Source organism: Nyctibius grandis, chromosome 14, assembly GCF_013368605.1.
Source record: "Nyctibius grandis isolate bNycGra1 chromosome 14, bNycGra1.pri, whole genome shotgun sequence".
NCBI classification, from domain to species: Eukaryota; Metazoa; Chordata; class Aves; order Nyctibiiformes; family Nyctibiidae; genus Nyctibius; species Nyctibius grandis.
The window spans coordinates 14,381,004-14,405,505 of NC_090671.1; the positions used below are offsets into that span (position 1 = coordinate 14,381,004).

General features: G+C 46.5%; 2 protein-coding genes across 3 annotated transcripts; one reads left to right on the forward strand and one right to left on the reverse strand.

Moving 5' to 3' along the window:
* The first annotated feature begins 2,903 nt into the window (after positions 1 to 2,903).
* On the forward strand, positions 2,904 to 6,790 carry FICD (FIC domain protein adenylyltransferase). Its single transcript, XM_068412604.1, has 3 exons — positions 2,904 to 2,932; positions 3,395 to 3,730; positions 4,658 to 6,790. The coding sequence occupies exons 2-3, from the start codon at positions 3,442 to 3,444 to the stop codon at positions 5,731 to 5,733; spliced, it is 1,365 nt and encodes a 454-aa protein (XP_068268705.1). The 5' UTR covers positions 2,904 to 2,932; positions 3,395 to 3,441; the 3' UTR covers positions 5,734 to 6,790.
* A 688-nt stretch (positions 6,791 to 7,478) lies between these two features.
* On the reverse strand, positions 7,479 to 24,050 carry SART3 (spliceosome associated factor 3, U4/U6 recycling protein). 2 transcript variants are annotated; one of them, XM_068412603.1, is made up of 19 exons: positions 23,854 to 24,050; positions 22,841 to 22,967; positions 21,642 to 21,746; positions 20,415 to 20,599; positions 19,282 to 19,387; positions 18,421 to 18,545; positions 17,821 to 17,976; positions 16,661 to 16,799; positions 16,146 to 16,253; positions 15,656 to 15,733; positions 15,389 to 15,447; positions 14,286 to 14,395; positions 13,981 to 14,093; positions 13,491 to 13,567; positions 12,931 to 13,099; positions 11,720 to 12,168; positions 11,227 to 11,379; positions 9,732 to 9,919; positions 7,479 to 9,039 (listed from the first exon to the last, which is right to left on the reverse strand). In XM_068412603.1, exons 1-19 carry the CDS (start codon positions 24,031 to 24,033, stop codon positions 8,859 to 8,861), a joined length of 2,808 nt encoding a protein of 935 aa, XP_068268704.1. In that variant the 5' UTR covers positions 24,034 to 24,050; the 3' UTR covers positions 7,479 to 8,858. The 2 variants fall into 2 exon arrangements, with proteins under 2 accessions (XP_068268704.1, XP_068268703.1); XM_068412602.1 differs by having other exon boundaries at positions 7,480 to 9,039; positions 11,720 to 12,171.
* Between the last annotated feature and the right edge of the window lie 452 nt (positions 24,051 to 24,502).

The window sequence follows — 24,502 nt, forward strand, 5'->3', positions numbered from 1 at the left end:
TTTGCAAAGTTTGGGTTTTTTTCCCTTTTAACACGCGGCCCAGGAAAGCCAGAAAGAAACAACACTAATGTTTCTGCCTTATCACATCTTCCAAATTCACGTCAGGTAAGATTAGCCCTGTGCAAGCTCCAGAGAAACGCAGGGTCTGTGCCCCAGCCGCCATTACACCTCATCAGCAACAGATCCCCAAAACCTCCTTAGCGCACAGAAAGGCCATTTTTATCCCACCACAAACAGTTCCAAAAGGAAACCAGAGCCTTACTCAACCTTAAAATATGTTTTTCGTGATGACTGCCTCTCAAAGCAGAAGGGATGAAGGTCCAGGAGAGAGACTGCAGCACGCTGGGAGGTTTCCAGGGTGCAGGGAGATGAGTCGGTGCCATCTGCCGGCTGCAGGGACCCTGCCACATCCACTGGATCCAGCCTCGAATACCAAGTCATAAGAACCAGCCTCTTACACCATCTACATTGGGACCTCCCTTCGCTATCCCTGACAAAACCATAAATAATCGTGATGTACGATGGCAACGGCAACCCTTGAGCTGGCCCGGATCCGCGCTGAGGAAGAGCCGTAGCAATGTCACATACCAGCAGTACTGCTGGCACCCCCGAGGGTCAGCGTGGCATCGTCAGCCTCTAGCACAGCAGTCACAAAGTACCGCTCCAGGGCTACCGAGAGGCGTCAAAGCCGGGACGAGATGCCAAGCATTCCTGGCTATCACTGTTGTTCCTCTCTGTTGGATCAGATTTAATTGGTGAACGGATTCTAAATGTGCTTCTCACCATTTTTAAAAGGAAAATACATCATTGCTCTATAATTATTCCATAATTAGGTTTGGGTGCCATACCACTGGCACTGAGGAAAATACACATTTCTGTCGAAGCTTCCTCTTGAAGAGCAGATAGGTTTGCTCATCCTTCAAACGCTCATTATCTCCCAAAGTTATCTTTCAGCATTAACGGGCTCTGGCAGGCTCCAAATGGCTGGAGGACACGGTAATTTTGTGCTGCAGGAATCGCCTTGGGCTCCATTTGCTGCTGAGTGGTCTCAGAACCGAGGTGCTGTCAGTCTCTTTTTAGGGACGCCGGTTGAACCGAGTTCATCAAGCTGCTTTTGTCAATCCCAGTAAAATCAATAAACATCTGAGAGCACCCTGGCACTGAGAGAGTGGTTACTGCCTTTCCCACTGAAAACGAGCAAGGAAAGGAAGAGTCTCTGGAAACCTCTGCGTAAGGCAACAGCAGCCCAGTTCTGAGCTGTTTGCAGTGGAAGAATGGTGTAGGAGCAGCACAAAGCTAACCTGGAAGGCATTAGGGCAGGCGTATTTTGGGCTTGAATTCCTAAATGCACTACTTGCCTTTCTTGAACTTCATGTTTAAAATAATTTGTTCATTTTACTAAAATAAGTTAAAATTTGCTCCTTTTTTCCTCTTAAGTTCTTGCCAACAAACCCAATCCGGTGTCACGAGCAAGTTTTAGACACTCGAGTCTAAAGTTTACTCGAGTAAAGTTTTTCTTTACTCCTTTCACCCCAGCCAGTGCTATAACAGTAAGCAAAAATGGAAAGGACAGAGGCTGGTAAAAACTCCCCCCAAAACACCCTGCAGCCAGAGGAGCCACCGCAGCTGAAGAACGCTGCTGAAGCCTGCGCTGCACAGAGCACGGTGTGCGCTGCCTGCAGGCCCATCTTCTCTAGCATTCCTCTGGGCACGCCGTGCAGGAGAGCCCCAAACCCTCACAACGCCACAGCTGTATTTACTGTTTGCTTTTTCACTATTGTCAGCTACAAAGAAGAAAAACAGTTTAAATTGCCACAATTTATCTCTGACAAACCAGGTTATTTTTCGCTGCCAGCGATGATTTGCTGTGTAAGCGTCTGGTAGAAAACTATCTTATCATCTTACTAGATAGTGAAATCTGAGGGAGTTACCTCCAATTCCCTAAAACATTCTCTTTTCCTTCAGCTTTTGTCAACTCTCTCCCCATTCCTGGTCTCCAGCGGATGGAGGGGAGAGGCACAGCCCTACTGTGGAGCACCAAGGTACGATGCTTTCTGACACACTGCTGCCTTAATGCAAAAAAAGAGTATTTTTCCAGAAAGGCCACGGATAGTTGACAAGCACTAGAAAAAAAAGGCTTTTTACCATACAAATAAACCAGCTGTGAGCACTGAGGATGGTTTGCTGTGCTCCCCACAGCCCCTCGCCCCAACAGGGCCCGCTGGAAGCTCCTGGCCATCCCCAGCCTCTCCATCCCAGCCAGGCAGCTGCCACCTCCCAGCCCTGCACCCTCCAGCGGCTCGGCCGGGCTGGGCCTCCCCGGAGCCTGAGGGGAGCGATGACGATGACTAGTCCTAGTCCTAGTCCTAGTCCTAGTCCTAGTCCTGGCCCTGGCCCTGGCCCTGGCCCAAGCGATGGCCACCGGCCCCCGCCTACGCCACCGCCGTCGCCTAGCAACCGGGGGCGGGCCCACCTGCTATTTACAGACAAGGAGTCCGCCCACCTTCCGTTCTCATTGGCTGCTGCTCTATGATTGGCGTGAGCGCTCACCAGTGCTTACCCTCCACGAGCCTCTCCCTGGCGCTACCCGGAAGACGCCACAGGAAGCCGAGGGCAGAACACAGAGAGAAGGATCCGCTGTGAGCGCCAATAGGAATGGAGAAAAGGGGAGATTCAGCCAATGGCAGGGCGCGGAGGGCGGGGCTCTGTAGCTGGCAGCCGGCGGCTCCGGGAGGCGGCAAAGGTGACGGGGGGACCCGGGCTGGGGGGCCCGGGGGTATCGGTGGGGTCGGGGGGGGGGCCCGACCGGAGGGGAGGCTGGGGGCTGCGGGGGCCCGGGCCGAGCGGGCCCGGTGGCGAGGAGGATGCCGGCCTGAGCGGGAGACTGAGGCCGAGGGGAGAAGCGGGGGCCCCGGACAGGGAGGAGCTGGAGGTGAGGGCGGCCGGGCCGGGGGGACGAGGCCTGGGGGAGGGAACGGTGCTGGAGGGGGAGCGGCGGCTGAAGGGGAACCGGGGAGGGGGGAATATGAGGCCTGGGGGGGGATTACCACAGCGGGGGGACACGCAGGAGCCTGGAGCCTCTGGCTGCGGGGGCACAGGCCTGGAGAGGGAACTGGGGAGGGCGGCTGTGCCGTACGGGACGGAGCAGAGCCCCGTGCCCACGGGCATCAGTGTCTCCTCCCGGTGCTGCTGTCACAGTAACGTATAGCAGATCCCATAAGGATTTGTGCTGCGCTGCATGCGCGCTGCTGTGCTGAGAGGTGGCAGGGAAAGGTGGGTGCTGGGGACAACCCCTAACAGCTGTGACACAAACACATACGCTCAGGTGTTCCCTCTCCAGCACCACGCCTGCCCCGTGACACGGAGCTCTGGCTAAAGCTGCTTCTGTTCCCAGGTGGGAGCAGTGGGAGAGATGTACCTCGTGTCTGCGCTGGAAGCAGGATGAATCTCGTGTCTATGGCGACAGATCCCGAGCTGAAATGGCTAAACCTGTGGGTCCGCGTCAGGTGGGCGGCCGTGCTCGTGCTCCTCCTGGGCTCGCTCCTCATGCTGCTGCTCCCACTGGCTGCTGTGGAAGACCAGTGCTGTGCAGTGCTCAAGGGACTCTCCTTCCTGAAAAGTAAACTGGGCGCCGGCTCCTCGGGGGTCACCAGATATGCAGGACAAACGGGACTGAGCGTGACCTCCAACGGGCTGGAGCTGCTGGTGCTGAAAGGCAAAGCCTCCCCAGGTAAGAGTGGCCCTGGGCGGGCGCAGGGCAACAGCTGAGCTGCTGTGTAATAACCACCCGCAACTGCAGATCTACCCCCCCACCTGATCATCTCTTATACCCCATAATAGTAATGAACTCTCACTGCCCAACTGCAAATTAACATCAGCTGTTAATGACCCAGAGGTCAGACATGCCATTACCAGCCTGGCTGCTGGCAGCAGCCCGACTGCATTCCATTGCTGTGCGCAGCAGAAAGGAAGTTTTTCCTCGTGCTCAAGTTTTTCCTCGTGCTTTGGGTACTACTAAGTTCTGTTAAGGTAGCTGGAGTACGGAGTGGTGTTTGAATACACACTAACCTGGACATACAGCAGTAATCCTGAAATCCTGGCTGTCATAGAACAGCCTTTCTGGCAACGCCAGGCTGCAGTCGTTCCCTTTATTGGCCAGGATATTAATTTGGCAAACATTCAAAGGGAGCATTACAATTCCAGCACTGTATCTTTGTTCACATTAAGCTGTTATTGCTGGGAAGATGTTTGATAGTTCTGTGATAAACCAGACAGAAGTGCAGTCAGCAGCTGTGGGCTGTGCCTCGAGCAGAACTGGTGTTATTGCCAAGGGAACGCATTTAGGACTCTATCCTCCCACACAAGCAGCCCGGTGGCCAAAGCGAGTTTTGCCAGGGTGGCCACATGCCTGGGGCCAGCTTGAGCCACGCTGCTCACAGATCCAGCCTCACCCTGCCAGGAACAGCTCCGTGGCCCCATACTCAGCCTGTAAACGTGGCATAAGCCTCGGCGCTTGTAGCCCGGCAAAGGCTGGAACAAGTTCTCTGTTAATGGTTCTTAAATAAAGCCAGTCTAATTTTTTTATCAGTGAAGTGACTGTCTCCAAAGGTTTTCAGTAAAACTCACTCCCCTGTTACCTGTTACTCTTGCATTTCAGAAGTGAAGTTAGAAGCCAAAGCAGCTCTGAACCAGGCCCTCGAAATGAAGCGCCAAGGGAAGCGGGAGAAAGCCCACAAGCTCTTTGTGTACGCCCTCAAAATGGACCCTGACTACGTGGACGCCCTGAATGAATTTGGTATCTTTTCTGAAGAGGAAAAAGACATTCTCCAAGCTGACTATTTATACTCCAAAGCACTCACCATTTCTCCCTGCAACGAGAAGGCTTTGATCAATCGGGACCGGACGCTACCGTTAGTTGAAGAGATAGATCAGAGGTATTTTAGCATTATTGACAGCAAGGTTAAAAAAGTGATGGCCATCCCCAAAGGCAATTCTGCCCTGCGCCGAGTGATGGAGGAGTCCTATTACCACCACATCTACCACACGGTGGCTATTGAAGGGAACACCCTGACGCTGTCAGAAATACGACACATCATTGAGACCCGATACGCTGTTCCTGGAAAAAGCTTAGTGGAGCAGAACGAGGTGATCGGCATGCACGCAGCTCTGAAATACGTCAACACCACGCTGGTATCGCGCATCGGCTCCGTGACCATCACTGACATCTTGGAGATACACCGGAGAGTGCTGGGCTACGCCGACCCCGTGGAGGCAGGGCGGTTCCGGGCTACTCAGGTGTTTGTAGGACATCACATCCCACCCCATCCCCAGGACGTCGAGAAACAGATGCAGGAGTTTGTGCAGTGGATTAACTCGGAAGATGCCATGAGCTTGCACCCCGTGGAATTTGCTGCGTTAGCCCACTACAAGTTGGTTTACATCCACCCGTTTGTAGATGGCAACGGCAGGACCTCGCGCCTGCTGATGAACCTCATCCTCATGCAGGCGGGCTACCCGCCCATCACGATCCGCAAGGAGCAACGGGCCGAGTACTACCACGTCTTGGAAGTGGCCAACGAGGGCGACGTGAGGCCTTTCATACGCTTTATTGCCAAGTGTACCGAGACAACCCTGGACATGTTGCTCATTGCCACCACAGAATACTCCGTGGGCTTACCTGAAGCAGATGGCAGCACTGCTGGATGCAAACGGACTATCCCCGTCAAGACTTGAGGGTTGTGGACACTCAGGAGCCAACGAACGCGTGGGAGAACACAACGCCAAGCTGCTCAGTATTCCTGCTGCAAAATAACTCGACAGAAGGTGTCACTCTTTAGCATTTCATTTATTTAAAGTGTCTTACATCGGATTAAATTAATATAATTTATTTATATACATTATGCCAAGCTGAAATGTGAACTGTTGGTGTTGACTGTGCACTACAACTTGCTTGTGCCACTGGAAGAATGTGGGGAGAAGTGTCAGAGGGGCTCAACAAGCTGAAGCAGAGTTTTATTTCTCCTTAAAATTAAGCTTTGAGGAGCTGCTTCAGTCACAGCCCTTCCCCTAGTCAGTCAGCTGCATTGTCTTGCCTTGTCAAGGAGCTGCCAGGCAAGACGAACTCTTAACTGAGTTATTGCTTTTGTGTTACCTCTTCCCTGTTGTTCAAAAAACCCCCCAAACACCCCTCCCAGTAACAGCACTCCCAGCTGTGATAATCAGGCTCTTTCCTGTCAGTTGTACACGTTTGACAGTCCTGAGGAGGAAGGAGGCTGAACTGTGCAGCAGAGGGGTCTCTCCCCTCCCATTTCTGTCTGCAGTAGCACTTTGCACGTTTACTTCCAGTTGCCTTTCCTAGGGCGAGTTTTGTACAACGAGGGGAAAGTATTTGGTTTTAAATTACAGATAAAGCGCCTGGAACAAGAGGAGAAATGCTCTCTGACTTCTGTCCCTGAACTGCGAGGTGCTTTGGCTGCACTTCAGACAGAAGGAGTGCCCAGTGCTCCGAGCTGTGCCTCGGACCCCGCCTCAGCCCGTGGGATCCCTGGGAAACTGCAACTGTCCTTACACATTTCGGTTCAGGGTTTGAACAGAGCTGGCTTCTGCAAAGCTGTGTGGAGAGGTTATGATACATAACCATGAGACAACCTTCAGCAGCTGTGCCAAGGTGGTAAGAACATGTATAGCAAGTTTGCCAAAAACTTGAGTTTCTTCAATCTCCACGAGAGATCTTTTCACAATTAATTACTAGGTCACGTTATTACCGTGATAAATGTGACCAGAATCACACAAGGCCTTTGTGCTGCAGTGGCAGGTAGCGCAGTGCCTGGAAGCTGCTGTGCAATTGGAAGCAGCATACTTTATTTTTGCTTTTAAGGTAAAAGCAGCTGCAGCCCAATCCAGAACAGCTCCTTGCACCCTGCCTGCCAGCTGCGTAACAGCATCATCGATCCCAACACCTCCCAGTTCAGAACACTTCGATTCAGTCCAGTTTAGAGTGCTGTTAAGCTTAGACCCTTGGCAAAACAGCATAAGCTCTGAGACTGACCCAGGCCAGTGTTAAGTTTCTTCCCTGCGAGTTAGTTAGGACACATTTTATACAAGCAGGCAAGAGGACAAGGCTGGGAGTTACTGCTGACAGGGAAAGCAAACAATAAACGAGGAAGGTTGTTCTGTCCTTACAAAGTGTGCTTATTTTTGTAGTGCAAGGTGAGTATAAATAAAATCTGCACTTTAGAGCTCCAAGGAAAAAAAAAAATGTTATTTTAGTAACAGATTAATAAACTATTTTAATATTAAAGTCTTTGTTTGGAATAGGCTGTTCTCAAAACGCTTTTCTGCTGCAGTGAACTAAGAAGTGGTCACAGCTCAGTCTGTGGCACAGCAAGTTACACAGCACGCATCCTGGCTCTGGTATTAAAGGGTTAGAGAATGTTTCTAAGCTGATTTTGAGACACAATCCCCTTGCAGCATCAGGACAACACTGGACAGCCAGCCCAGAGGAGGCTGCACACCCCACTGTGAACAAGCACCAACAGGACTCAGTCCCTTGCGCTGTCACCACAACGGCCACTGTCCCGTGGTTCAAAGCTACGAAGCAGACTCATCATTTCAAAGTAAAGCCAAGTCAACTCAGCACTGAAAACAGTGTTTATTTGCAGCAGTGCTCGTGTTGTACAAGTGAACTTGGCACTGGGGTCCCCCCTCCCGTTCAGCCCCCGCTGACTGCCAGAGTTAGCAGCAGTTTTAGTTGCCAAGCAGTAATATTTCTATCCAAGATCACGTACCACATCATTATTTTAAAGTCTGAGATCACTGAAGTGGTTCCAGGATATTCATACGAGATGGAATGAGCTACTTAAAGGTAGGTGAGTGACACTATTATCTCAGTGCACCTGAGAGGTGAGGTACATCAGTATTACCCAGCTGCCATAGGATAAGTGCAATTCCAACACCCACATTTAAACAAAAGCAACAATATTTATAGAAAACCTTTGAGAACTTGAGTTTAATAAACCAAGAAACGTCAGCTTGCACTTCACATTTGTACAAAACCATACAGAAACCACCTGCAAAAGACGTATGAGCTAGCTAGCAAAAACAACCAAAAAAAAAAAAATGGTCCTTAGCAACAGCATGTCCAGCTTTAACGGGAAACAAAAGTTACCAGATCTAACTATTACCTCCTACCACTGAAAAATAATAATTTGAATGTCTTTTACAAATACACAATATAAAAAACAGGTCAACTGGAACAGAACGTTAACTGAATACATATATATGTATTTGTGTATATACATATACACACAAACGTATAGAAACTCTCCCAATACTAAAATAGGCCATTGTGGTGAAGTTACTAGCATCTGCCATTTCACTCTGAATGGAAGGAGATGAATGTCCCTGCGTGTGTGTGTCTGGGTGTACAACGGGTTCGTCGTCAGAGAGAATGACTGCAATCACAATCTGAGCTGACCAGTGGAGCCTGACGAGGTTATCACTCACTAGGCTTTCACATTGCATCTCATTCCTTAACGAAAGGGAAATATTTGCAAAATATTCATAAAACTTGACATGGCATCCAACCTGGACAGGAAGTATTTCCCCCCTCCTTACCCTCAATATGAGGAATCATATAACACCATTGTACCAGAACATAGTATAACTCTTTGCTCTTAGAAACAGAGGAAAAACCTGCATTTGTACCTCCCACACTGATCTCCATGAGTGCAGCAGTCCAGAGCAGTGTTTACACATGATTGTGACTGGCGTTCTCTCCCTGCTAGCATAAGGACACAACATGGCTTCCATAAAGGCATTTCACATTTTACCAGACCCGCTGATTGCAGACTTTTTGCTCACTTTTTCAGTAGCATCTTGGCAAAATCGGCGTTGGACATCTGTTTAGGCTCCTCGGGGGGGTTGGATGAAGTTGCTGGTGAGTTCTGGACCATCCCATTCTCAGCCTTAGCCACAGGATTACTCTGGCGCTGTAACGCCCGAGGCATCATGGAAAGCTGTGTCCTTCCCTTCCCTCGCCTGGAGAAGGAAAAGTGACATTTAAAAACACCCCAGTGCTCTTTGAACACACTGTTTTAGCTGGGGGAAACAAAAAAGGACTTTGTTCACTATGAAGAACGCTCGTTTAAATATTATTCCTGTCATTTGTTTCAGTATTAAGCAGTGCAAAGCTTCCAATGGGTGCCCTTTGAAACGGCATACCTAAGTGCTGGCAGAAAACAACTGCCCAACAGTCCCCAGAAACTGAAGCTCTGTTTATCTACGGGGCACGGACAACACAAGTCAATGCCTAAAAGATGGAAGAGCCACCTTAACGCTCCCAACTGTGGCTGGTTCCCCAGAACACAAGACATGGCAGTCATTAGTGCTCAGGTGCTAACACCAGAGCCGCCGGGACGTCCAACACCCGATACTCTCAGTCACGACAGACCTGTTTCTGTTGGTAATGGAAAGAAGAAAAATCTGCTTTTCCTCATCAATCCAGCAGCTCAATTTTTTATGGTTCAGCACGTTTTAAAGGTTCTCTCATATTCTAGATGAGATTCCCACATTGTAGCATATAAAAAAAAATCATAGAATGGTTTGGGTTGGAAGGGACCTTAAAGATCATCTAGTTCCAACCCCCTGCCACGAGCAGGGACACCTTTCCACAAAGAATCCCAGTGTTTCCTTTTTTTTGTTGCCAAGCACTCTCCCTCCCCAGTACTTACGCTCCATAAACCTGCCGTGGCACTGCAAACTGCGAGGCTCTGCCTGCCTCGGGCTTGTCCGGCAGCTTGCGGAGAGGCGGGTTGCTGATGGCCACCTTGATGACGTGCTCCTTCACTGTCAGGCCGTCCATCTTCAGCACAGCCTGCGAGGCCTGAGCTTCATTTTCATACTCCACATAGGCCAGGCCCTAAATAAGGAAAAGAGGTGACTACATTAGTCAGCTTTTGCTAATAATCTGGCCAACTGTAAAGAAAACCATACAGAAAGCAGACCAAAACATGGCTAAGAGCCCCAGGATTCCTTAGCTAAAAAAATTCTTATCTACAACCTACATTTCTTGATTCTCATTCACAATGCCCTAATTTGTGGAAGAGGTATTAAAAAAAAGAAGAAAACCAAGATCTCAGTAAAGTCAATATAATGAAGTACTGCATCAGTGGCAAGTCTTCGCTTCTAAATGTATATTATACATATATCCAGACTGAATCTGGTACTGGACAGATTTGGATTCAGTGGAAGAAAAGATAAATCAATCTATGGAGCTAGAGCAGAAAGATCCACACAAACTGCACAAACTCTAACTGACATTCAAACCCTTAAGCTGTATTTTTGGAATATCCAAAAATACATGGAATATCCAAAAATATTTGTGTTTCACACACGCCAGATTTTATATAACATTCAAAGTACATTTATTTGTGGTTTAGACAGAATCCCAGCTCAAACTAAGCTAAGAACATGGCCTGCAAGACTTGGGGTACACATGGAGAGCACAAGGTACACATGCAACAGGAACTGTACTGGAGGTATTGCCCAGAGCTAGAAAATAACACTTCAAAAAGACATGCACACCATCACCAGGATGGCACCTGTCAGAAGTGCCCAACATGCAGACGTGGATGAGGTATCAGGTAGAATTTTGGCAGAGCAGCAGCTGGGTTAGAGTCTCTTATTTAACAAGGAGTCATTTATTCCAGGGTGGAAATAATGAGCCCTGTCAGAGAGAGGTGGCTCATTTCACTGGCAAATCTATTCTTGCAGCAGGAGTTACGAACAATAGCCTCAGGAACTGAGGAAAGGGAGGAGGGGAATTGGTTATACCAGATGAACCTTATCTAGTCAGTTGCTTTAAAAAACAAATATAATTATAATTATTTATAAGAATAAAATTTATTTATTCTTATTTTGACTTACTAATGCCTATTTTTACTATACTGAAAGTGCTGTAAATGTCTTCCCCTCCATCCCTTTTATATCACACATTCTTCTTGTGCAATTTAACAAGTATTTTGGAAAAATTCCTCTTCCCCTCCTACTTATTTGTTGGCACAAAGGCACACTGGGCTGTATAAATCCAAGCATTTCTACAAGTTTTAATGCAAAGCCACATGGGCAACTTTTAAAATACAAAAGCTTCCTTTTTGTCTCCAAACCTCATGAAAAGCTTCTTTTTGAAGGATTTCTTAAAATGAGGAGTGCATTCAGGATGCCTACCTTGGGTTTTCCAGCTCGGTTGGTGACCAGCCGAATGTCTTTCACATTCCCATGTGCTTTACACACATCTTCCAGCTCTTCCTTAGTGCAGGAAAATGGCAAACCAGATATAAACAGCTTGTGTTTCTCCAGTGTAGTGCTATACCTGAACACCTGAAGAAATGAAAAGGCTGTTAGATACCAAACCAGTCAGAGGCTCCAAGGATTGCGATCTACTACACCTCCAAAAGCTAATTATTAGAGTACTTCGTATCTGTGTGATACAAAAATACCTTCAGGTCATGAGTAGTGGGTTGTGTAATGAATGTCCCCAGCTGTATGACTCAACCAGAGAAGTACTTCACAGATTGAGATGCTCACGTAGGAATCTGGTACCTCACACCATTAACAAGCTGCCCAGATGAGCTTATGATTTGCAGAAATCTTAACATCAATCCTGGTTTATGGCAAAGTAACACAAGATGTAAGAACTCCCAGATAAATAAAAGTTTACCTTAAATTCTGGATTCTTGTTCTTGTCAACACATGGAGAAACAAACATCGGTCTTCCCTCCACAACTTTACGATCCAAGTCCAGAGCTTGGAGAGCAGATTTTTCTTCCTTGAATTCTACGTAGCAGTAGCCCCGGAAAGTCCCCTTGTTGCTGAATACTGGACGGATTTCTGCTACCTCCCCACAGCTCTCAAAGAGCTCTTTCAGTTTCACTTCAGGATCTGCCATGTTGTAGGAAAGGTTGCTGACAAAGACAGTGACCTTATCTTTACTGCTGTCGTGTAAAACTTTGGGGATATCTTTTCGACTGGTGGACGCCTTTTCCTTTTGGTTCGCTGGGCGATCTGGCTTTTCAGGCCCACTTCTTCCAAACAGCCCCATTTCTACCTCCATGTCTTCTTCAGGAAGTACGCCATCACCATCTCCCTTATGCCTCTTGCTGGGCTGCTCTGCTGATTAATGAAATTGAAAGCCTTACTAGAAAAAAATAACACCATTTCATTCCCCACTGAAATTCAGCTGTCCTCCATCACCACCATGGAGCTGGGAAATGGCACGTGAAACCACAAGCACAACGACAGGTCTTAAAGACACAAAATAAAAATCTGCTTCAGGTTTTTAGGAATGAGTAAGAACAGATTATTTGATCAAGACAGCAAGTATTTAGATGAAAGCAACAGGGATATTTTTTCCCTTTTTCTGTCAGCTACAACTACGCATTCATGCTCTTTCCCTTTGTCTAATGGGATTTCCTCCCCCTCAAAGTGCAAAACACAAAAATGTAAAAGCTCCCAAAACTCCCAGGGGCAGCAATCTATTAAAACCTTCTGCTACCACCTTCCAAGAGATTGCTACAATACTGAACAACCCCATTTAGCCACATGCCTCAGGGTCATTTCATGAGTCAGGAAAATTACTTTTTTTTTTAAAAAAAAAAAAAGAGAAATAAAATCACTATTTCTTTGAAATATGAAAAACCTAAAAAAAGCCCCATAGAAGTTCTTATAAGCATATACTTCTGTTGATCAAAAAACACTTAGTGTTGCTTTCATTTCACTACCACAAAGATCTCCTAGGAGAAAGAGACGCTGAACAGACGGCAGCTCTGAAGACACCAGTGATGACACTTCCTCATCTGCCTCTACCTGAAGGGAGGCAACCAATAACCTTGCTGCCAGAGGTCTGAAGTTTTAGTATATTTTTTTTTTTACCTTCTTCTTCTTGTCCCCATTCACCCTCATCATCATCATCTGCTTTACGTTTGTCTCCAATCCTGGCTTTTTTAGCCTTTTTGGAAGCTTTCTTCTCTGCCCGAGCCTGCTTTCGCTGTTCAGCTTTCTCCTCCTCTTGCTTTGCCAGAGCAGCTTCTTTCTCAGCAGCCTACAAATATGGAAGATTTTTTTTTTCTAGTGACTGCAGAGCATTCTTACATGCTATTTTCTAGAGTACTGAACCTGGAGGGTTTTCTCCTAAGCTCCACAAAACACAGCACTAATGGGATCATCATTTAAAGCACATGTCAATTGTTTGTGCTTATAGCCTTCCTGAGTGCATGCTACTCTTGTATCCATCCAAGGGTCACAAGGTGAAAGATAAAACAGCATCAAAAGACATTAACCACAGTTTTAGAGTAAAATCAATAGTTCTGAGGCATTAAGACAACTCAGGCTTATCTATGGGAACCAACTTTAGAAATCTGACATTCAGACAAGCATGACCTTAATGAGGTATTTCCTATAAACTGCTTAGGTAGTTCACAGAAAGTTCTGACCTTTGCTCTTTGTTCATTAACTCGAGCTAATCTGTTCTCTGTTTTTTGAACTGCTGCATCCCAGTCTTCCAATGTTCCTAAAGGATAAAAAAAAGCCTTGTATTTAGCCTTCCCATCATTTGAAAATACAATTCTGGAAAAATAAGAGTCAATGAGTTCATGGGACTTGCTCTTAATATTAACCACGACACATGAAAATTCTAAATATAACAAGTAGCCTTCAAAGAAAAAGGAAACAAAAACCAAGCAAAGCAGAAACCTCTCATTTATAATACAACGCTTCAAGAAGGCATGGAAAAACCCAGCAATTTCAGCAGGCTCCAAGTTAGGCCAGAAAAGGAGAAAACAGAAGAAAGAGCTGCTTGTGTATACTACAGTAGTGAAAAGAACATGAGCCTTCACCAGAGCACAAAACACTAGATCAAAATTCACTCTGTCTCATTGTACACTGACTAGACTGGGTAAACTGAGACGACGTGCAGTTAGTTACCTTCTATTCTCTCCAGCGTGAGCAGCACCTCACAGACGTGCTCTGGGTAGTCACTTGTGCACTGCACAGCTCGGTGCAAGGCCTTCCTGCAGTGCTGAGTGTCACCATGAGCTCTGCAGTAGGGAAACCACGGCAGTAAGGAGCCAGCCCTCCACAGCAAGATTACACGACACAATGGTTGACTACACTCTGTGCAAACGTCTTAACCCATATGAAACATACCCATGCTAAGCATCTAAGTCTTGTCTCACACAGATGAGGAAACTAAGAAGTTAATTAACCCTTCCCACCAGCCAAGCTCGTACCTTTCTAGGTTATAATACTCCAGCCACATGTTAGCATACTTGGCATTCCCTTTGGTCATGATGTTGTCCCAGAGTTCTCTGGCTTTCTGCATGTTGTTACATAAGCGGGCCTGAAACACAGCATCCAAAGCACTCACTATAATTTAGGATTATTTGTTTAACACTCTTACCCCCCTGCCTCCCTCCCTGCAACAGGAAACCACCACAGATCATCCACACAAACCCAGGAAGAGACATCTGCTCTTCAGAGTGATCAAAGTGAACACCGAGTGCAATCCTGCTACTGAATAATGCTTCCCTGCCCATCTGTTACATCAATCTTGGTTTCTGGCTCCCACACACATTTCATTTTGGTCATTATAAAAACGTTAGATAGTTGTTTCTGATTTTTTCCTTTTGTCACTATTCATGAATGTACCTAATAGAGCCCTTAAACACAAAACCAGTTCTCAGTCCAAGAGAAATGCTTCATCTCTGTCACTGCCCTAAGCCTCTTCAACTGGGGGAGCTGGGGAAGAGGGGCAATGGATTATGACACCCAAAGAAGATTCACCTGATTTAACTGCAGAGGCACACAGGTACACTAGGCAGCTGACTTACTAGAACTGCTTTAGCACCAGCTGAATCACAGCTGGAAGTGCCTGCTTTCTCCCTCCACTGAGTGAACAGAAAGTGAAAGTAATTAATTCAGATTCAGGCCTACATTGTTTGAAACTAGTTAGTGGAGGCAGCACTAAACGAGGCAGGATTCAAGGCAGTTTACAGACTTTGTGTTGAGTTCCAAGCCACTGTGGCTAGCCTGCTAACCAAGTCACTCACACATCTGTACCACGCTGCAGTCACAGCAGTATGAACACCCCAACAGTCCTGACAATTTTCTCAAAGAGAATGCTGTTTCCTTCCTGGGATGTCGTGCTTCAAGCCTGAAGCTACACTATGTGCTTTACCAGTTCAGACACAGGAGTGGAAGAAGAGAGATTTACTCACTGAAGTTACCCAGACAAAATGCCAAAGTACAGGAGGATTGCACTCTGTGGCTGGAATGTCAGAACAATGAACTTCCTCTAGTCTAGCAATTTAAATACAGCAGAGAGAAACATCACCTCAACTCTTGCCCAGTTCTGCATGATGGTGCAGGATGGATCTCCGCTTTCACTGAATCCTGCGAATAAAAATAAGTGCTGTTTGTGAATGGCTCTTGGAAATAAAGTGTTTATTAAACAAGTTCTACATTGCAGATGAAATGTTTATCTGGAGCTTTCTTAAAGTGTTCAAGACACTTGAAGGCAGATTAAACATCGTGTGGAGAACTAGTCTTATAAAAATTATTTTGAACGAGATAAAACAATATACTGGATGAATTAACTTACGCTCTTCTACTTCTTGTTTCAAGTACTCCACAGCACGTGCAAACGCAGACCGCAGCTCTTCTAGTTCTTTACTCGAGTCTTTAGAAAAAAAGAAATAATTGCCTTAAAATAATAACTTCATTTTCATCTCCCATCCACTAAAACCTCTTCCCTAACACCCACAATTATTTTATTGGGGGGTGGGGGGAATGAAGAAAAAAAAATAGCCAAAATTTATTACTTCAGTAAAACTCATTACATGGATAACAGAAAACCATAAAGTACCTAAAATAAGCCAGGGCATTTTTGCAACAGCACAGTCTATTCTGTCAGCAAGGAGCTGCTTTAAACCAACCAAGTTCATATATTTTATAGACACTAACTGGCCAGAAAGTAACTTTTGTCAAAGACGTGAAACTACTGTTAGATTTTTAAAAAAAGTAATACCACTGCTTCAGAGAGGTACATAGAAAACAGTTTAAATATTTATTCACACATATATATTATATACCTTGTGTAAAATCCACCCTTCTTCTTAGGTAATCAAGATACGCCTGCCAGATTTCTACATAGTCCGTTGCCTGAATAAAACCTGCATTCAGAGCTTTTTCAAACATTTCTGAAAGAAATGGGGAAAACACACCCACATATTTACTTTTCAGATAGTGACAAATTAGCAAGCTGCAGTGTATAGCACAAAGAATATACACCTCACATTTCTAGGAAGGCAGGAAAATACAAGAAATCCTACACTAAATTGGTTTAGGAAGTGAATATAAAAGCCAGTTTAATTCAGTAATGCTCATGCAAAGTGGAAGTAAACTGCTCGCTCAGAACTGAAGCTGCCCAACAAAGCAGCTTTGCCCTAGAAGCGAGCTGCTGCACATCTCATCAGCTTTAAGACTTGCAGCAGGATGAAAACAAATCCTACAGCGTCCTACAGGTCACCGTTTGTCCCACAGTATTCAGAGTACAGAAAGCAGTTCTGTACTGTAAGGAAGTCCTGCTGAGATGGTTTTTCTTTACCAGAAATAATGCTGTGATCAACTCTATGCCTCTCCATCGCCAAAAGGTATCGAATCCAGAGCCCAACCGTCCAGGGACAGTTCCTGACAGCGCGGTCATGAGCAGACAACACCAATTCTTTCACTTTCAGCTGCCGGTCCTGAAATAATCATACACAAAGTTTTAAGTCCCTATTAGCCAGAGAGCCTATCCAAAACAAACACCAGCTTATAAAGAGCCAACGCCCTTAAAACAGTACTTTCATTTTATATTTGAAAAGCTAAGACAAGATGGGTATTTTAAATGCTACAGTCACAAAAAGCCAACACCTTCAAAACAAAAAGGATATGCTCAGGAGCAACACAAACATGAACTCCATGCCATGTTCAGCCTGCAATACCTCACTGTCTGCTTCTAACCAAGCCAGTTAGGTACTTTCTGCCAATGAGATAAATATAATAAAGACAATGAGTAAATTCCCAACTGTATGCTTAGAAGAGGGGAGGAAAGGATACAAGATCACCTTCTGCCCACATGAAAACCCTGCCTCTCAAGTTCAATCTGATTTTCAAAGTGCAGTAACTAGCCCACATGTAAATGTAGATTGAACATCTGGGTTTGCTTTGGCTTGTTGGTAAGTTAGTTCTTTGTTCTCCGCTGTTAAATATTCAGGAGAGCACTGGCAGCCCCCAAACAAGCACTGTCATTAATTTATCTGTGTCTCCCTAAGGGCAGGCAGGCCCCCCAGTGATTCAAGACAGCACTGAACTGCTTTGCCTACAAAAGCTAGAAGAAAAGGAGGGACATCTTCAGAAGCAATGCCTCTGGATGACCAGGTACCAGAGGCAGTGCCAGGGCTTACAGCACAGCTGGTTACACCCAGCCAACTCTTTGCCAGATAGTGCAAGCCTCAATGCCCACACCCAGTTTAATTCTGCAGAGAAAACATGTAACTGGAGCAAAAAGTGAGGAAATGCTCACTTGATAAATAATAAACACACCACTGAGAACAGGAAGAAACCAAAAGGTGAGGTGAAAATCATTTTCTGAAGAATTTAGAGACTAAGGGACAGGACTGAGGCAGAACTTACTGGTCTATCAGCCACTAAAGATTAAAAAAAATAAAATAAAAAAAACAAAACAGGAAAATAAAGCCACAAACATCTGTTTTTTTTCCTTACCAAATACTGATTGTAGCGTGCCCAAAGATCTGGTACAAGGCAGTTCTCAGCCAAAGCCCTCTCATAGATCAACTGAATGCGAGCTGGATCCCCTCCTTTCATTTCAAAATCAATGTAAGCTTGATATTCTGCTAGCTTTGGTGGTTCAGCACCCAGCTGTAAATCAGAGACACAAGAAATTGAAATCTTCTGAACAAAGCACAATTCAAACAGTTCAATTGTTACTCAGAGTAGGTCTTGTGCAAAATTCACACAAGAGCTTGGCCTCTAAACACCAACAGCTTTTGATTTTCACTTATCTCCAAATACCACCCTGGTTCTGAAGCCATTCAGATCCCTACTTTTTATTCCTCTTGTCAATGCTGGAGGAAACAGCCAGAGCACTCATGTGCACCTTAGGGTGGCCTGACACAGCCAAGAGATGCAATAATTTCCAGTATACCCAGTTGTGAGGCTTCTTGTCTCACATTGCTCAGAGCTGAAAGAGTCACCTACCAATATGCAGCTGGTTTATCTCTGACTAGAAAAATAAAATTTGGTGGGAAAAAAACCACCCCAAAGCAATTAACTCTTAAAGGAAGATGTAAGTAACAGCATTACCAGTGCCTCTTCGTATGGTTTACACTTCTCCAGCTGCTGCAGAGCTTTTTTGTAATTCTTTATTATTGTTTCTGGTATCGGATCTTCTGACCATTCCTCATATTCAGCATATGAAGCCTCCATATCTATTAAAACAGACGTGAAACCCCATCAATAATGCACTTATTGGACTAAATAATTAGATTTTAACCTATGTTTGATTCCAACATAGATTTTGATCTTAACTGTCACACTACTGCCTGTTTAAAGGGTTCAGACACTTCATCTTATACAGTGCACTACAACACAAACTCAGGGCAAGTTATACTAAAGCTGATTTGGATTTAGAAAGCCAAAGTGGCAAAATTTTCCCAAGGCTTTAAAGAAAAGAGAAGAACCCAAATTCTTTCAATATGCAAATGAAGAAGTCAAAGAACTGTGCTTAACTTTCTCTGACAAGCAAAGCAGCACGAAAAGGGAGTCATGGAGTTTTAAAGTGTGAACTAGACACGGCAACTTTCTAACAATCCAGCTGTCAGCCTGTGCTGCTCCCTACCAACCAAGGTTCTTAGGTAGGGACCATCACAGCTGAATTCCTAGTTCCTAATGGTCAGGTTTTGTGCTCAGCACTTGTAATTTAAATAGCCTCAAATTATGTACTGAAGAAACAGATAAACCAAATTTCAATGAGTATTTCTGAACAAAAGGGATCTGTGCATCATTCAAGAGGCCCTAAAGACAGGCAAATGTCATCGATTAAAGAACACACAAGTATTACAGCTGCAGTTTGTGTGGCTCTACCAAAAGAATGATCATGACTAACGCCTGGATCGCTGTAACACAGCTTGCCCACGCCACCTCTCCAAGCCCACCGGCTCTTACCTAACAGCGGGATCCCCAGCTGGCGCCTGAACAGCGTGTGGATCTTCTCAATCTGGCTGCAGAGCATCTGCTGCTGCTCAGGGGATGGAACGCTGCCAGGAGCTGGCTGCAAACAAAAGGATTGAAATTTAATCAGTTAAAGCCTGAGCTGATGAACGTGATGGGGTATTGTTTATGGGTTGAGGGTCTGGGCTCCAAATGACTACATGATCCTTGAAGGACAGACACAGGCAACGTGCATTTCACTGCTGTGAAAGCTAAAACTTGGAAATTGCTAGAATCAGAAGTTGGATGAATGTGAAAAGCATTCCTCACCGAAAGCTGACACCTGCACAGGGAAATGATAACCTGGAAAAAAACAAGCCATATGTGATCATGCCGTTTCACAAACGCACTGGGCTGCCAAACAGTTCTTCAGTAAAACCCTGGTGTGTGCACAGATAATTTAAAACTTCCAGCTTTCTTTCTGTTTGTGAATGAAAGGGTGTTCTCCCATTACTCCTTTGTTAGAGCATTTCATAGAATGGTTTGGGTTGGAAGGGACATTTAAAGACCATCTAGTTCCAACCCCACCCCCATGGGCAGGGACATCTTTTAACATCCATATCTTATGTAGTAAATGACAAAAAAAAAAATAGAAATATTCACATTCTGTTCATCTTATAAAGGTATCTTCTGCAGATGTCAAACAGTGTGTCCCAGGGATAATATACTATCATCCAAAAGTCACAAAAAGGGTGGAATAATGAGTTAAAATCTGAAGTAGAAAACAGTCTAGAAATACAAACATGACTGACTGTACAAAAATACTCGCTGGCAAGAACACTGTTTCATAATGAAGCAAATCAATTTAAAACTATTCTTGTCAGTTCAAGCTAAAGCAGCAGAGTGAAACTTTGCCTCTGGATATGAGATTTTATGATCTTATTTAAACACAAATCCATTCCTATACCAACTAAATACACAAAATGGTTTTCCCAGACCAAAGGGTCAGTTTCCACAGCTGAAAAGAAACAACCATGTGACATTACAGCCTCTTTCCTCAGAAGGGACTGAGGAGGGGGCAGCACAAGGTGACTTCAGGAAGAACACCAGGGCTTGTTTCTTACAAGAGCCCAGGAGACTGGCCTTACCTGTGCCGTTTCCAGGATGGCGTTCTCAAACTCACGGTACGCTTCCCACAAAGCTGTTCCCTTTGTCACGTGCAGTCCAACTGCTGTCAACGCTCTCTCGAATATCGAGCGAACTTTCTCAATCCCTCCTTCCTGACCAATGCCACCGATCGAATACTGGGCATATTCCAACCAAATTTCAGGACCTAAACAAAATTATGAGAAACAGATGACTTCACTCCCTCAAAAAAAAGGCATCTCTGCTTCCCAAACACCCACAAAGAGACCAACACGTGACAATTTTCTTTACCATCCCATGTAGTAAAGAAAAATTAAAATATTTTATTTTATGCTCATGATTCAGTACCAGCTGCTACAATTGTCTTCTGAAAGAAGTCGCTCTTGCAGTCGTTACTGACACAGACAGACTCCTGTATGCCACCTCTGGAACACAAGCTCCATCAGAGATGCATCAAGACCCCCCTAACAGCAACTTGACTTATTCTTGAGCACACACGCAGAGCTGGGACCACAAAGCCGTTGCACTCCTACAGAACTCTGATTAAAGCAGGTTCTTCTCTTTCCAGACACCTATACTTGCCTGTTCAGCAACTGCCATGAAGGAGGAGGACATGCTGGAACAGCATTTGCTGCCTGGCACCTCTCCCACCAATAACAGCACCTGAACAAAGAAGGTTCAGGGACCCCCAGCAGAGACTATCCAACCAGTGGATGTTAAATCACACATCTCAGGCTCCAGAAGTCTTTCCAAACCCCAAGTGCAAACCACCCAGCACATCCAGAAGATACTCCCTTGCAGTCCTTCATCTCCCTGTTCCTTCTTCCTGAACGATCACCAGCACTCTGTGAGGCCAGCTACACTGGTGCTGTAATGTGACATTTGCTGTAAGGGATTTGCCTCACTGCTTCCGAGCCCTCTCTGCTTCTTCAGGCTTCACGTTCTCAGCACCTCACCACAACACCCAAACAGCATGCAGTTACTCAGGACTTTAAGCTAAAAGTTTCAAGCTACAGCTGCAGGCAGCTCCTGAGAAATGGAAAGAGAAGACACCACATACTGCCCTCACTTTTAACGAGGATAATCAGAGCCTGGTACTGCAGCATGGCCAGGGTTACCGACTTCACAAGGTTTCAAGAAGGCTGTCTCACAGACAGTAACTGTGTTCTTAACCTGTCTTAATCTGAATGTAACACAATACATTTTTACAGCCTTTGTTAGCAACTTACAGATGTAGTCTTTCACAGCTCTCTCAAACAGGTCATAAACTTTCTCTCGCTCAGAGCTTTCAGAAGCCATTTTTATCTCATCCTTCAACCAGTCCAGCCAAATTTCTGAAAGGAAGAAGTTTAGAATACATCACCAACATTCAGAAAGAACAAGCTACATCCACTCACAGAATTTTTAATGAGAGTTTTCAGTAACAGATTTAAAAATAAGGAGAGAGCCAAGGGGGATAAGAGATCAATTTTACCCTCCACAACTACTCACAATTAATTTAAAAGGAAAGTTTGGTAGCGACCTTTTCAAATTAGTACCAAACAGCAACACTTGTATTTAAAGAGAGCAGAAGTTGCAAGCAGCAATTTACCAGCACCGTGGGCAAGGGATCAGTATGCACCAGTATCCAGAGGCATCCAGAGGTACACCTTTCCTCACACTTTTACAAGAAACAGTAAACGGCTTTAGAGGCTGCAAGTTTCCACATGCACAGAAGGAAACCTTCCCCTGCCAAGGCTAAAGGCACGCTGGCAGAACAGCCTCTGCAATATTTACATTGCCTCTGTGTTATGAATAAAAAAAAAGAAACACCCACTTCAAGGGCTGCCTGCAACTTCCACCAACATGGGATTTTTTGCTGCTTGCCTGCAAAATTTAACTTTTGGCAGGAGTTTGGCTGGGCTTTGAGTCACATTCACTAAGTGACTGGAGCCGTTTCACAGCTGTGGGATGGCAGCACTATGTTACCAGCCCTACAGCAAAGGCAGCACAAGCAAACATACGCCTGTCCCTGGGCTACAGCAGGTTGCACCCTAGCAGCAACTCCCCCAGCTAACAGACAGACCAGAGACTGGGGTAGCTGGGCACACAAACACCCCCCACCACCACCACCAGTTCCACTCCATCGCAGCAGCCTCTGGCAGAGGACAGGGCAAGACAGTGCTGTTTCAAGTGGCAAGAACTCCAATTCCTGCAACAGTCTCGCTACCCTGCGCCTGCCAGAGGCCAAGCTCGATGCTGGCCATTAACACCAGTGGCATTCAGAGTTTAAAAAAGTCCCAAATCTGTTCTTTTAGGTTTCTCTGGATTGGAACAATCTTGTTGAAGCCTGGCACAAACACATTATTTCACTACTGAAACAGCAGCATTTTACACAGACGATTCTTAAGCTGCATCAGCTGCAACACGAGCAGAAGGTGCTCTGTACCTTCGGTAAGTGGAAAGAGTTCGCTCATCTTCTGACGAGCTCTTCTGAGCTTGACCAGCTCTCCCTCCTGGCGCAGCAGCTTTATCAGATCCAAGTGACAGTTATAGTCAAAAGCATTGATGGAAAGCTTTAAAAAAAAAAAATAATTTTTTTTAAAAGCACTGTTGAGTGACAGACATGAAGAAATCAGAAAACATGTAGCAACACAGAACCTCATACTGTCTTTTGGGGTATACAAATCTCATCATGTGTTCACACAACACCTACCTTCCTGCACAGAGTTGCACCAAACCTCACCACTGTTTGCAAGATGCTTTAAGGTCACAATCAGACATTTATAAAAAACACTTCCAAGTTCAACAGAGCTTTAAAGTTAAGCTTAGAGCTTAGCTCATGGCTCTAAGCTCTAAAGGTTACTGCTCAGCAGTGCAAATGCCAGCTCCAGGTGCACAGCAGCTACCAGCTGCAGAAACAGACCCAAGAGTGCGAAATGAACAATTCCTTTTTTAACAGAACCAAAGGTGTTTTAATTTCTTCGAAGGCAATAAAAAAACCCCAAACAGTTAGCTAAGTTTTTTTCAATGAGCACTAGGGCTCACCTCTCCAACTGCCCTCTCATAAAAACCCCTAAACGCTTAGTTTCCACTTCAGACTCCCAACATTCACATCTTGACAGTTCCCAGCATCAAACTGCACGAGCAGTCACGGATTATTTTCCAAAACCGCCGCAGCGGGCGGTCACGAAAAGGCAGCCCCCCACCAAGGCTGGGCCTCGCCCCACTCCAAGGCCCCCCGGAGCCGCCTCGGTTCTCGGGACGAGCCTTCCCCAGACCCCAGGGCCGCTCCTGGGGCCGCCCGGGGCCGACGCGTCTCTCATAGCAACGCGGGCAGGCCACCAGCGCAGGGCCCTGCCCGGCCTCCGACACCGCTTCCAGGAGCCCAGGCCGGGCGGAGGCCGCGGTGCTGCCCCACCGCCCCCTCCCCACGCCGCCGCCGGCCCAGGCGGGCCCCACCTGCTCCTCCAGCCGCTGGATCTCGGCCTCATTCTCCTTCTCCTCATCTTCGCCGTCACCAGACGAGTCCGAGTCGCCCTCGTCCTCTGAGTCGCCCCCCGATTCGGGGTCCCCCTCCGGCAACCGCTTCTCCTCCTCCTCCGCCGCCACCGCAGCCGCCTCGGCTCCCGCCGCCGCCATCTTATGCAGCTCCCTTCGCAGCCAGCCGCGCTCCGCCGTCTGCCGGGGCTGTCGCCGCGGCGCCTGTCCCGCCGCCGCGCACTGCCGCAGGGCGAGCGCTGCGAGGAAAGCGGCGACCCGCCGCCCACAGAACCCTGCGCTCGGCTGCGCACCGGGGCCGCGCTGCGGTGAGCGCCGCCGGGCCCGAGCCCCTCGTCTTCTCGGCTGAGGCGCAGGCAGCGCCGCGGGCACCTCGGGTCCTGGCCATCAGGGTCCTTCCGAAGAGGTCCTGGGAGTGCGCGGCGCCGCCCGCCCGCCATATTGAGTGTGGCCGCCGCGGCCCGCACATGCGCCGGGTGTCGCGATAAAAACAGCGTCGCGATCGGAAACAGCGTTTATTGCTCGTTTTAGCGACAACGCGAGGCTTTTTCCGCAGGCGGCTCCAGCGCTCGCCCCCTTTGCCCCGCGCCCCCCGCCGCGCTCGGGGTAA